This window comes from Vigna unguiculata, chromosome 4 (genome assembly GCF_004118075.2).
Source record: "Vigna unguiculata cultivar IT97K-499-35 chromosome 4, ASM411807v1, whole genome shotgun sequence".
Classification (NCBI taxonomy): Eukaryota; Viridiplantae; Streptophyta; class Magnoliopsida; order Fabales; family Fabaceae; genus Vigna; species Vigna unguiculata.
Genome location: NC_040282.1, coordinates 7,633,179 through 7,645,947, shown reverse-complemented (window position 1 = coordinate 7,645,947; position 12,769 = coordinate 7,633,179). Strand labels below are relative to the sequence as shown.

At 31.3% G+C, this 12,769-nt stretch overlaps 2 protein-coding genes across 2 annotated transcripts; both read right to left on the bottom strand.

The window, feature by feature from the left end:
- Positions 1 to 3,824: 3,824 nt before the first annotated feature.
- On the bottom strand, positions 3,825 to 6,822 carry LOC114181895 (probable galacturonosyltransferase 9). Its single transcript, XM_028068545.1, has 3 exons — positions 6,278 to 6,822; positions 4,724 to 5,935; positions 3,825 to 4,424 (listed from the first exon to the last, which is right to left on the bottom strand). Exons 1-3 carry the CDS (start codon positions 6,428 to 6,430, stop codon positions 4,149 to 4,151), a joined length of 1,641 nt encoding a protein of 546 aa, XP_027924346.1. The 5' UTR covers positions 6,431 to 6,822; the 3' UTR covers positions 3,825 to 4,148.
- Positions 6,823 to 11,468: 4,646 nt separating this feature from the next.
- LOC114181483 (basic leucine zipper 43-like) lies at positions 11,469 to 12,343 on the bottom strand. Its single transcript, XM_028067951.1, has one exon. The coding sequence runs from the start codon at positions 12,268 to 12,270 to the stop codon at positions 11,659 to 11,661; it is 612 nt and encodes a 203-aa protein (XP_027923752.1). The 5' UTR covers positions 12,271 to 12,343; the 3' UTR covers positions 11,469 to 11,658.
- Between the last annotated feature and the right edge of the window lie 426 nt (positions 12,344 to 12,769).

Here is a 12,769-nt window from a genome sequence, read left to right as displayed (position 1 = left end):
GCATATCCTTGAAGATCTTCACTTTCATCCTTTAAAAACATAGATCATAGTCAATTGTGCTTATGTATATTAAAACTCATTTTTCTGCATAATAATGAGCTTGACTAGGTGATAGAAGTGTGGGAAACACAACATTCATCACTAGGACAATGCATAAATATGGACAACAAACTTGCAACAAATATTATATTTGGTCTAATGATAGTATACAACAAACTTCCAATTAAGCTTCTATAAGCATAAGCTTATACTTTGCCAGTAGCATCATTAAGTGAACACTTCTCATTTACCACAAGAGGTGTGTTCACTAGTTTACAGTTTCATGATTTACGTGAACACTTTTTTTGTGTAATGAAGATTGCATCACATTGGTGTATATCTATTCCAAGAAAATAATTCATTTCTCCCAAATCAGTCGTTTCAAGCTGAGTTTCCATGTCATGCTTAAATTTTCTCAAGGAATTTGAATTATTGCCAATGACCAACAAATCATGAAAATACAAGAATACAATGAGTTGCACTCCATTTCTTAATATTTTTACATACAAAGTAGCTTCACTTTCACTTTGTTGAAACCCTTTATGTAGTAGATAATTGTGAATTCTACTATATCAAGCCCTTAGACCCTGATTTAATCTATAAAGAGATTTTGAAGTTTGCAGAGTTTGTTTTCACTGTCTGGAATAACAAAGCCTTTAGGTTGTTCAACATAGATGTCTTCTTCGAACAAAGCATTTAAAGAAGCTAATTTCACATTAAAATGATAAATTTTTCAACCCTTTTTTGTTGCCAATGCAACTGGCAACCTGATTGTATCATGTCTTGCCACAAGAAAAAAAGTATCTGGAAAAATCAATTCCATGTTGTTGATGATAGCTTTAACAACCAATCTACCTTTAGTTTGTTTACAAAACCATCAAGACTAAATTTGGTTCTATAAACCTGCTTAAGACCGATAACCTTTTGATTAGTTGGCTTGTCTACAAGTTGCCATGTTCTATTTTTCTCAATCGTATTCATCTCTCCTACATAGCACATCTCCAATCATTTATTTAAGCAACTTCATCACATTGTTTAGGTTCAACTACAACAATGTAGCACCTTTTAAAAATTTCAGCAAGATTTTTAGTACCTCTAACAGGAAAATTATCACCATTATCTAAATCTTCTTGAATTTTAAAATATTATTCTTGGAGATTTTCTACTCTAAATTGATTTTTTCTTGAGGCTTCTACTTTGCAACTTTCTAAATTCCATCTAGAAAACTCATCAAACTTCTTATTTCTACTAATTAGAATCTTATTAGTGAAAGGATTGTATGTCCTATAACATTTGGAGTTATTATAATATCCAAAAGAAAAATGTCAATGTCAGACTTGTGGTCCAGCTTGTCAAGTTTTAGATCTGGAACAAGAGTATAACACACAACCAAATATTTTTAGATGCTCTACCGAAGGCTTCCTTCCATGTCATGCTTCAAAAGGTGTTTTTCTTTCAAGACTTTAGTGGGCAACATATTCATTAAGTATGCATAGGTATTAACAACTTTTACTCAAAAGGATTTTAGAAGATATTTTTCAAAAGAGCAAATACTTTGCAATCTCCATAATTGTCATGTTTTTCCTTTCATTCACCCTATTTTGTTGAAGAGTGTAAGGAATAATTAATTAAGAATGAATTCCAACCTATTCACAAAATTTTATGTCTACGCATTTCTATTATCAAATTTGAGCTCTTTAATTTTGCATTCAGCTTCATTTTCAACCACAAGCTTGAACTTTTGGAAAACATCAAACACCTATAACTTTTGTTGGAGGAAAAACACCAAACTCATATATGTAAAATCATCTACAAACAATAAAAAGTATCTAATGTAATATAAGGATGTTGTGTTCATTGGGCCAGATAAACCCGTGTGTATAAGTTGTAATTTTTCAGTAGCTCCTCAACTTGCTTCAACAAAAAATGAAAATTTTCTTTTCTTTCCATATTGACATACATCACATACATTGTCATGTTTTATACATTGTCATGTTTCTTAATAGAAGACATATTTTGCACCAAATTATTAAACTTCATTTGCCTTAAAGTTGAGAAACTAAAATGTCGAAGCCTTTTATGTCGCAAGAAAGAATCATCTACTTTGTTTGGAAAAGCTTGCAGAACAATTTTCTCTATCATTTTAATAGACAATATCCCACATCAATAGGGATCAAATATGGTACATCTCATGTTTTCAAAATGTAAACCATAATTTTTTTCAATCATTTGCCACACACTAAAAAACTTTTACTTAAATCAAGCATAAATAAAACATTTGAAATATATTTAGTACCTAAAGAAGTTTCAACAACAACCGCTCCCTTTCCTTTAACATAAACATTTTCTTTATTGCTAATAGTGACTTGGAGAAGTAAGACTGATCAATTTCCTTGAAAAAATTGCATCATGAGTCAAATGATTGGTACACTCGTTTTTTGTGACCTAAGCTTCTCTAGTGCTACTTGTAGAGTGATATGAAGTACCATATAGTTGTTCCTCAATCTGCTTTTGGTGCTTAATAACATGAACTTGTTATCTTTGTTGTTTTGCCTTGTTTTTGCACACTATTGAAGTTTTATAATCATCTCCCCCTTGTTTGAGAAGCACCTTATCATTAAGGTGAAATTAGGACCGTAGTTGAGACCATCAAGAAAAGTTACTACGAGGATGAGAAAAGTGTCCTTTGATGTTAAGCGAGACAAGACATTTTTACATTATTGGGCTTCCTAAGCTTATACTATATTTCAAAATAAAAACTCAAGAGCTTGGATAAATGGATTTGTTAATCTAGTGTTAGAATAGTTTGAGTCATCAACTATCAGATTGATCTACTCCCATGCTAGCATTGGATATATCATAGTTTGGATCATAAAAACATGGTCAAATTAAGGAATTGCTAAGACGGATACATTTATAAGAGTACTTTTCAATGCTTGAAGGGATATGGAGGCTTCCTCTTACCATAAGAAGTTATCTTTTTTAAGAGATTTGTGATAGAGGAGGGAATAAATGCATATGGATAACCTAGTTAATCCTAGAAATCCAAACCGGAAGCAATGTGTCCAATAATACTAATCAATCTCTATTTTACAAAGTATTTATAACCCAAAATTACCAATTCTCACCCAAAATTAAGTTTACCAATTCTCACCCAAATAAACTATTAATTATTTGGTAGGGTAAGAAGATAAGTACTTGTTTTTTTTTTTTTTTAAATATAGTATAACAATATTTTCTTTAATGTGTTCGTTTTGGTACCCTCTCTACTATTAACTGAAATTATAGGAAGTTATAACTTTGGTAGGTGTCACTTTTAAATCAGGAGAGAATCTAGTTAGATAATAAGTGAAACCATAACAAAATTACGATTTTAACAAATTTTGGTCAAAAAAGGGGATAAATCCTCTCATATGAAAAAAGAAGAATATATTATGAATTTAATGAAGTTCCAACTAATACAGCAAATCAAGTAGCTTAACTGAAGAAAACAGAATAAGCATCAAATTTGAAGACCCCCCTCAATCCCTCCACACATCAGTCTAAGAAATTCCTATAAAATGAACTATCCAATCTCTGTAAAGATATCCACAGATGAGTTATTTCACAAATAAAGTACTTAGCAGAAAAATATGCCTAAAAAACTAAAAAATTCTGTAAAATTTAAGCATCGCTGGTTCAAAATGCACTAAGTGAACCAAATTCTTGAAAAATCTATTTACCACATGGCTTTTGCCTATAATATATATAAATATTGAACATACAAGGAGGCATGTCACGAAACCTACAAAAAATAACATGTAGCAGGTATGTTTAAAGATGAAAAGTAGTGACCTCTCGTTAATTTGAATTATGACACTACCATCATCAGCAATACATGATAAATATGCTCCAGAATACAGAAGAAGAAAAAGCAAAAACTACTTCGTGTAAATTTCCAAATACAGTCTATCAAAATTATTGCCTAGCATATTTTACTTGGTGACAACACAGAACTTCTCTGACAGGCTACATTTAACATGGACTTAGATTCTAAAGAATATGGTAAAACAACATTTGACATGTTATCTCAAACTTTAATCATGATCACAGATGTGAGTTGATCTCAACTATAGGCCAAAATTGCACATCTGCACAAACTCCATATCATTGTCCACGTATTTGGTCCACAGATTTTTGTATTGATTCAATGCAATATCAAGCCAGGGTTTCATGTTTCCATTGTAATGAATGACTGCAGCTTTGTTGATCTCATCCATGCTAATGCTGGGATTGTAACCCAGGCCAAGCACGTGCCAGGATTTGTCCAATGATTTGGTTGAGGAGTAGAAGGTGATCAAACCTGGTGGCAAAGTCCCTGCTTTCCACAATGTTTGATCTTCATTCTGATAACAGAAAAACGCATTCAGCAACAGTACAGAATAATAGATTCAGCATTATTCAAGAAACTTTTTTCTGGCAAAATTAGAGTTGCATAGATCCTATTTGGATAAGATTCACATTAAATACTTAATGAGAAGAAATTAAGAAGACAAAATGAACAAAGTTTCTCCTAAAGTTAAGGTAAATTATGTATAAGTTAAATAAGCTTTAGGAGAAGTTAAATAAGAATCTGTACACATGATCACAGTAAATCAGAACCTAATCATTAGCACAGAAAAGGTAACTATAAGAAGAAATTTACCAAGTTCTGCCAATACTGGTAAGTGTCTGTACACTTTTCCCGCCTCCAAGCATCAAGGTTGAATATATTCATGCCATAGGCCCAAGCACAAGCTTTTGGATTGAATTTCTCCTTGATCAAAGGATGAGAGAAATTCATGTAATGGGCATATCGATGGAAAGAACCAAAACAGATCTCAACAGCACCGTTCACCTTTCCCTCCATATCAATTTTCCACAAACTTGTCAAGTCTTTCTGAACTACAACATCTTCATCCAAAAGCAAGATCTTATACAATTTAGGGTACATTTCTGGCAAGTAAAATCGAAGGTGATCCATCATGGACAGGGACTTGGCATTTTTCATGTTTGAATCATTTGTGCCATTTTCAGGCTGATTCATTTTCGCCGACTCAAGTTGCCTCAAGATAGGGACATATGATGAATTTAAGAATGTAAATTCTTCAACTGCTTTCACCTCCAAAAACGCACCCCCTTCTATAGGCCTCATCTTAAACCAAACCTTCATTGCCCCCACATTCATCCTGTTTGCAACAACATGAAAAACATGCTTCCATGGTTCCACTGCATTCTTCACAACAGATCTCACCACCACAGACACAGCTATTACATTGTCCGAGAATATCACATAATGATACAGAGTGGGATCTTCAAACTCTGGCCTCGGCCCTTCATCTCTATATTTCTCAGGATTTGAAATCTTCTCACCCATTAGTCTCATCGCCAAACAGTGTAAGCTCTTGGGAATCGATCTGGCTGAAATCAAGCTCGCCATTGCACCATTCTTCTTCGCCTTCGCAAGTGACTCATGAACAGCAAATATTGTATCCTTCAACTTCTGGATCTTCAACTGGTTATCATAATTCTCTTTCGCCTCAACAATGATCATACGTGCAATCTTCACTCTCTCCTTAACCTCCTTCTCAAACTGCTTCAGCACGTCCTCATCAATCGGACCATCTGTCTCAAACAATGACTTTTGGTAAACCGGCTTCATTGCAATATCCGAAAAATTGCGCGCCAACTCATCAAAAGTCTTCAATTGCTTAGAAATGTCAAGCTTGAGCTTCCTTGCATAAGCACCATAAGCATTCACTAGAGCTATGTGATCTTTAGCTTGCTGATGTATCAAATCCACTCGGGTCCTAAGAGGGTCAGATTTCAATGCCAAAAAAGTTCGATGCACGTATGCATTACCAGTGGTGGGAAGATCCTGTGACCAAAAAAAACACCTAAACCATTACATGGGGCCGTTCAATTTTTTCAAATCATCATGTGGCAAGGTTTTAAAAAACGGTCCATGACCATGATTTTGGCCAGAACACCAAGCTTTCCAGTCTCATTACAATTTCCCTAATTATCAAAGATCAATCACAATCTCGACTGTAACAACAATTTAAAACCTTTTCATGTGGGTTAAGCTTTAAATTGAATCTACTACAATGGGTCGTCTCCAATTTCGCAAATTAAACACGGGTTTCAATAAAAATCGAAAATTTGCACGAAAACACTAAAGGGCAAGGAAAAGTACTGAAAGAAAAAAGGAGCAACTTACAGATACATCGTGGGATGTGGAGGGGTTGTTGGTGAATAAGACCGAAAGGGTGGCGATGAAGAGAAGAGAGAACATGGCAGAGATGAAGATCCGGAAGGAGAAGAGACCACGAAAAGTAGATCCACCCCTGGTTCCTCTGGTAGCAACCGCCATTGGATCTTGAACCGAGGAAGTCAGATCCAAGAATAGGAAGAATCCGTGAGTGAAAAGTCGATTATGTGTGTGCTTTGATTGTTGTTAATTTTGAATTTAAGGGTGGAAATTGGAAAATGGAATTGGCATGGTTGTTTTGGGCACAAAATTAATAGGAGGATGAAGGAATGGGACAAGAAGGTTGTGTTGTTGTGATGATGTTAAAGTGAGAGATAGAGATAATGCAATGAATGCAGAGAGTGTGTAGTTGTGAGATTGTGTGTGAATGAGTAAAGGTGAGTTAGTAATGGTTCTCAGCCTGAAATCTGGGCTCCATCTCTCAATTTTTCCTTTTTCCTCTCTTCATTTTCATGGAAAATTTTCCTCTTTTTTTGACCTTCTTTTCTCTTCCTGTGCAAATCATGGATTGTTTTCAACTGTTATAATCTTATGTTTACTACCTTCATTTCAATCATTATACAATGTTTTAGAATTTAATGGCCCATTAAGTAATTTTCATATGATTTTTAATGTAGATTTAAAAAAGTCAAATTTATTATATAGTTTTTTATTACATGAAATTATTGATATGTATAATTGTTCCCTCAAAGTTTTATATGATGAATCAATAAAAATGTATTTTAATATGAGAATTGATTATATTTATCCAATTTATTATATATAACAATTAATGATTAAATAAAAATACAAAAAATTATATGCACATCATATATATATATATATATATATATATATATATATATATATATATATTTTGCATTATTATAATATGACTTAAATTAGAAACAGTGTTAGTTTTTATTTGTATGACTTAATGTATAAGGTTTCTAACACTAAAATGTCCCTAATAATTTTGGACTAAAATAAGCTAATTATTGTCACAACCCTTTCTTTCCTTTATATAATATTTAAGAATTCTGTCACAAGTATTAATAAATAAATTTAATTTTTTGAATTTCACAAAAAATACTATGTAATCTGTTAATATATATTTTTTTATATCTTTAAATAACTATTCATCTACTATAGTAATGCATTGAGTATTGATTAAGAACGATCATAAAAAAAAAATGAATACGTCTTTCATTTTATACTATTATTATTATTATTATAATTATTATTATTATTATTACAAATAATCATATAATATATTTATTAATTTATGATGACTAATTTAAAAGATATACTTAACTAAAAGTGTAATTTTTTTTATGAAAAGTAATTTGGTTTCTCTTCAAACTGACCATCAATTTTTTTCTCCTTTTTAATTATTTTTTTCCTATTTTTAGATATATTTTTTTTAATTTTCGCTATTTACTTAATTTTATGAAAAATTAAACTATTTATTATTCATTTAATTAATATAAATTTATTTCTCTCGTATAATTAATATCTTTAATTTGGTTGACTCCAATATATGGATTTTCTTTTTTTCAAATTAGCAATGATGTTTGTTTTGACTAAAAAATCCAACCAAATGGCTTAGTTCATACAATTAACTTTTGATTAAAAGTCTAACTAAAAAAACACAACTTTACACATATCCTAATGATGTACTTCAAGCGATAAAATACTAAATTAAGATATAATAAAATTAGTTCAATTAATTAAAAAGTAATAACGTTTTACTTTACCAATAAGTTTTTTTTACATCGTTTATTCATCAACAAATTTACTTAAAACCCTCCATAATATCACCAATTTCTTAATTAAGGATTAGTTGTGTATTGGTTAGGTATAGTTCCAATAGTAAACATAAATGCTTTTTAAACTGAAAAAATAAATAGGAAAAGAATAAAATGCACTTTCTTTTTTATCAAATAAAATACTCAAAAGGCCAACTATTTGTCCTTTAAGTATATGATTAGGATTTGGTTTTTATTTGTGTATAGTGCTAATTATTTATTGTCCAACATAATTTGTAGTTCTGTTTAAAATTAATTTTTTTTAAATAGACCTTATTATGTTAGGGCAGGTTCAAAACATGTTTGGGGTTATCTTAATAGTTTTCTTAACATATATATATATATATATATATATATATATATATATATATATATATATATTTCAAAACGTTTTATGTTAATCATTAAACTTGGTTATTTAATGTATAATATGGCATTGTATTTAAAATAAATTTGATAACTTTGAAATATTTCACTACAAGAAAATGTCTTATTAGTAACCAATTTTAGTAACTAAAAGTTGTTAAGTCACTATAGTGGCCAATTTATATACCAATTTACAAAAAAATATAATTGGCCACTAAATTTGTCACTGATTAATTAGAGAGCAATCTAGTAACTAAGTTATTTTGGTAGCCAAAACTTAAGTAGCTAATTTTTAGTGACCAGTTTTTTTGTGTGGCCAAAACTATGGTAGCTAATTTTAAAAACTAATTTAGTGACCAATTATAATTTTTTATTCATAATAGTAACTATTTTAGTAACCAATGATTTTTTTTACTTTATAAACTTGTATCTAAATTAGTAATTATAGTAACTAATAACTTTTGGTCACTAAAATTAGTTACTAATGAAGCATTTTCTTGTACTGTCTATTTATTAAATATAACTTACTTCAAAATTTTATATTTATTTCTTTTTTGTATGATTGAATATTAAACTGATATGTTACAATGACAAAATCAGATTTATAAAGTTTTATCTCATTTATTTCATATTACGGTTTAAATTAAATAATTCAATCAAAATTTTGGATCGAATTAGAACAATAACAAATCTGACTTATATTTACCTCTATTTAAATTATGTGAATCTCTTAAATAGTTTTCATTAATAAAAATATTAATTCTTACCTCCCACCTCATTAAAAAAAAAATTATCTCCATTCAAAATTATGAAATAAAATGAGTCCAAAATTCAAATGGTAGTTCAAGTCATAACATTAGACTTTTAAACATCACATTTGGAGCCCAAAACAGTTTCTAATTTTATTTTCATAGAAACTCTTGATCTCCACTTTGATTAAACTAATTGCAAACAACACATGACCTTCTCCAATTTCAATTTCAATTTCAGCAAATATACATTGTTGCACTTCTCTAATAAGAAAAAAAAAAAAAAAACCCTCTTAAGTCTTTAACAATAAGTAATTCATCTTACACTTTAATTAAATTAAATTAAATTAAATAATTAGAAATACAATAAGCAATTTATCTAATTTACTTAACATGCTAAGATTTTATAAGAGATTACCCTCTGTGACTTTTGAAGTGCATTAACAAGACAAAAGAAAGATATGTGTAAACGCGGGAACGATGACTAGAACATTTTTTTTTGTCGGTGATTATTTATCTAACACTGATATTTTAGTTTTGTTCTATTCATGTGCTAATTAAGCTTCCACTACTCTGTTTTCTGACTTTTGAATTATTTGGCCTCTGATGTGTCCAAACTTATTCACCAAAACAAATTACGACTAAACCAACTCATCCCATTTGCCTTTGCTTTGAGAAGAACAACTAACCACACCCACCAACAATTTCTCCCTAAATTTTCCACACGTAATTTTATCTCATTCTTGTGTTGCTACATAACTATGCAACATTAAAGAAACATAATAGAAAGACAATAACATGAACCTAGAAGATCTCACCTTAATTAGAAATAATATTAATTTATAGTAGAACAATTCTTACTTTACAAGTCTGGTCAATTTTACGAGAATTAATTAGACTTAAACTTATTCTATTTAAGACATGTTTACACAGTAAATTTGAATACTCCCATTTGACATTTTTTGTTTTTAATGTCTCCTTTTTATTCCTCATAGTCTACAACAACATAAAATATTATTTTTTCCTTTCAAATCATCGATGTCAAATGGACGTCAAAAGTCAATTATAGCGTTAAAAGATCTATTTTCCTTTATTTAATATGATTATAAAGTCTATTATAATCAGATTTATTTGATTTATCACGTCACTTCTTATTAGACCTTATTGGATTATCCATAAATATTTAGTTTCGTGTACGAGATATCTATATCTCAACACAAAAGGTTTATTAAGAATTTGACACTGATTAAAAATAAAACCAATCTACGTTACATAACTAAAGCGATCCTCATCTTCAAAGTATTTTTGTGAGGACAAATTAGACTTTGAATAATTCATCTTCTAAAAATAGGAATGTCATAGAGATGCCCACAAGAAAAAAATATACAAGAAAGAGGTGAAACATTATTTTTTGCACATCAAATACTATACTTGTATTGATTGAAAGGATTATGTTTTGGTGAAGAGGCATATTATTGTTGGGAAAAGGTGCATGAATGGGTAGTGCACAAGTTGTGTTGGATCTCTATCAAAACTTGGGAAAGTAAATAAGCAAAGTTTAAGTTATTTTCCAATAGTATGCAGTCAAGGTAGGTCTGAAAAAAGAGATAAAATAGTGATAACAATTTGAGTGGGTGCCCTGTCCAAATGTTCTCCTTTTTATGGCAACTTTTCTATCATTAGCCAATGACCACTACAGACACCCTTTTATTTCTGTGTCATGTCATACTCTCCTCATCCCAATTCCACCTGACATAATTACCTCCATTATTATTTTACTCAAATCATATAAGGATCATGTTTTTTTTTTTTTCCTTCATATTTTTCTTCATCACACACTCCTTCGTTAGTCCACACTTCTGTGGACATTACTAGAACATGGTGAGGTCACTAACCCTTTCCTTCTATACTGTTTTCTGGGATGGAATTCATCATCATCATGTTTCTGACTCTCGTAACTAAGTGTCCAACAAGTTTTAACTATCACTTAATCCACCACATTTATAGATAACTCTTCAACCTCTTCAATGTTCATGCCACAACATGACAAACTCCAATGTTTATTATGACTCTGATTTTTTTCGACAACCTTTTTAACTGTTTGTACTGCATCATTCACAAACGCAACGAAATTATGAGCATGACCCAGTTTAAAACTTCATAAAAACTAGACACTAAACACACCTTTTTGTAGAAAGAGAATAGGCACACAGTGGAAAGTTAATGGACTAAAAAGAGTGAAATGAAAATACTCATCAAGATATGTTATTGGCATTTATCTTTTCTTCTCACACAGCGAAAAAGGGAGGAAAAGACTTGTTTTTTTTTTTTTTTTGACTTGCACATAGACATAGAAAGAAAGAGGGAAAAAAGCAAAAGAAGATTAGATAAAGAGATGATAAAAATTTGGAGCCTCTTGTGTGGAAATTCATCCGAGGAGATCCATGTTGTTGTTACATGAGTTGGATTGGTTTGAAGAATCTGATCTGAGAAACGGTGAGGTGCTGCAAGGAACATCATGATCTTGAAAAGGGGTGAAGGAAGGGGAAGGACTGTGTATCTGCATGTCCCTGATCATTTGGCGAAGTTCTGAGGCTTGTTCTTTGAGCTGAGCATTTTCTTGGAGAACTTGGTCATGGTTTTCTGAGACATGGTTGAGTTTGTCTATGAGTTGGTGGTTCTCATTCCTGAGCCACATGACCTGAGACCAAAGCTCATCAAGGTGTTTCTGCTTCCTCATCCGAGACCTACGTGCGGATTCTCGGTTTGATATCATTCTCCTGTGCTTCCTCTCGTTGATGAGAGTGAGTTGGTGTTCATCAGCCTCATCAGAGGTGGAGTTGCTGCTGATGCATGATGATTGAGGGCTGAAATCATAGGGGGTGGTGTTGTGGTTGTGGCCATATAATTGGGTGGAGAATCTTTGGAACTGAAATGTGGGAATGTTGTTTTGGAGGGTTGTGAAGTTGTTGTTGGGAGGGTAGGGAGAAGGGTTTGAAGGGAGTAAATAATTGAGGGCTGAGACTTCCCTGGTTTGCATGGTTTTGGTTTTGCAAAAGGGTGGAGGAAGGTAGAGTGGTGAGTGATGGAGAGAGAGTTGAATTGGTTTTGAGAAGGAGGAAGAAAGAGTGGGAAGAGTAGGTATTATATAGGGTCACAAAAAGATGAAATGACCCCACTTCATCACAGTACAGTAACAGTCTTCAACCTTCAATGCCTCTCACATTAACATGCATTGTCTTTAGTTCAATCTTAACAAGATCATCATAACATAATAACATAAGTCCGGTGATAGAATTACTATTAATCTATATATATAATATATATATATATATAGTATTATATTGTTGAGCATTTATTCTTGTTTCGGTATATCTAATAAGTTTCACATTGTTCAGAAGTCAAAGTCAAGTACAGTTTAAATGCTCTTTACACTTCTTGAGATGTATTTTAAGAACAAAATTGTAACAGAACTCTACACTTTAAAATGGACAATACTTTGAGAACACGATAATTATTCCTAACAATGCTATCAAACA

Bases quoted from the DNA above. Each gene is read 5' to 3' on its own strand.
- LOC114181483 (XM_028067951.1), bottom strand. From the start codon at position 12,270: ATGCAAACCAGGGAAGTCTCAGCCCTCAATTATTTACTCCCTTCAAAC.
- LOC114181895 (XM_028068545.1), bottom strand. From the start codon at position 6,430: ATGGCGGTTGCTACCAGAGGAACCAGGGGTGGATCTACTTTTCGTGGT. The intron at 5,936-6,277 runs GTAAGTTGCTCC...TTTTGGTCACAG, and splicing joins CCACATCCCACGATGTATCT to GATCTTCCCACCACTGGTAA. The intron at 4,425-4,723 runs GTAAATTTCTTC...TTCTGTTATCAG, and splicing joins ACCAGTATTGGCAGAACTTG to AATGAAGATCAAACATTGTG.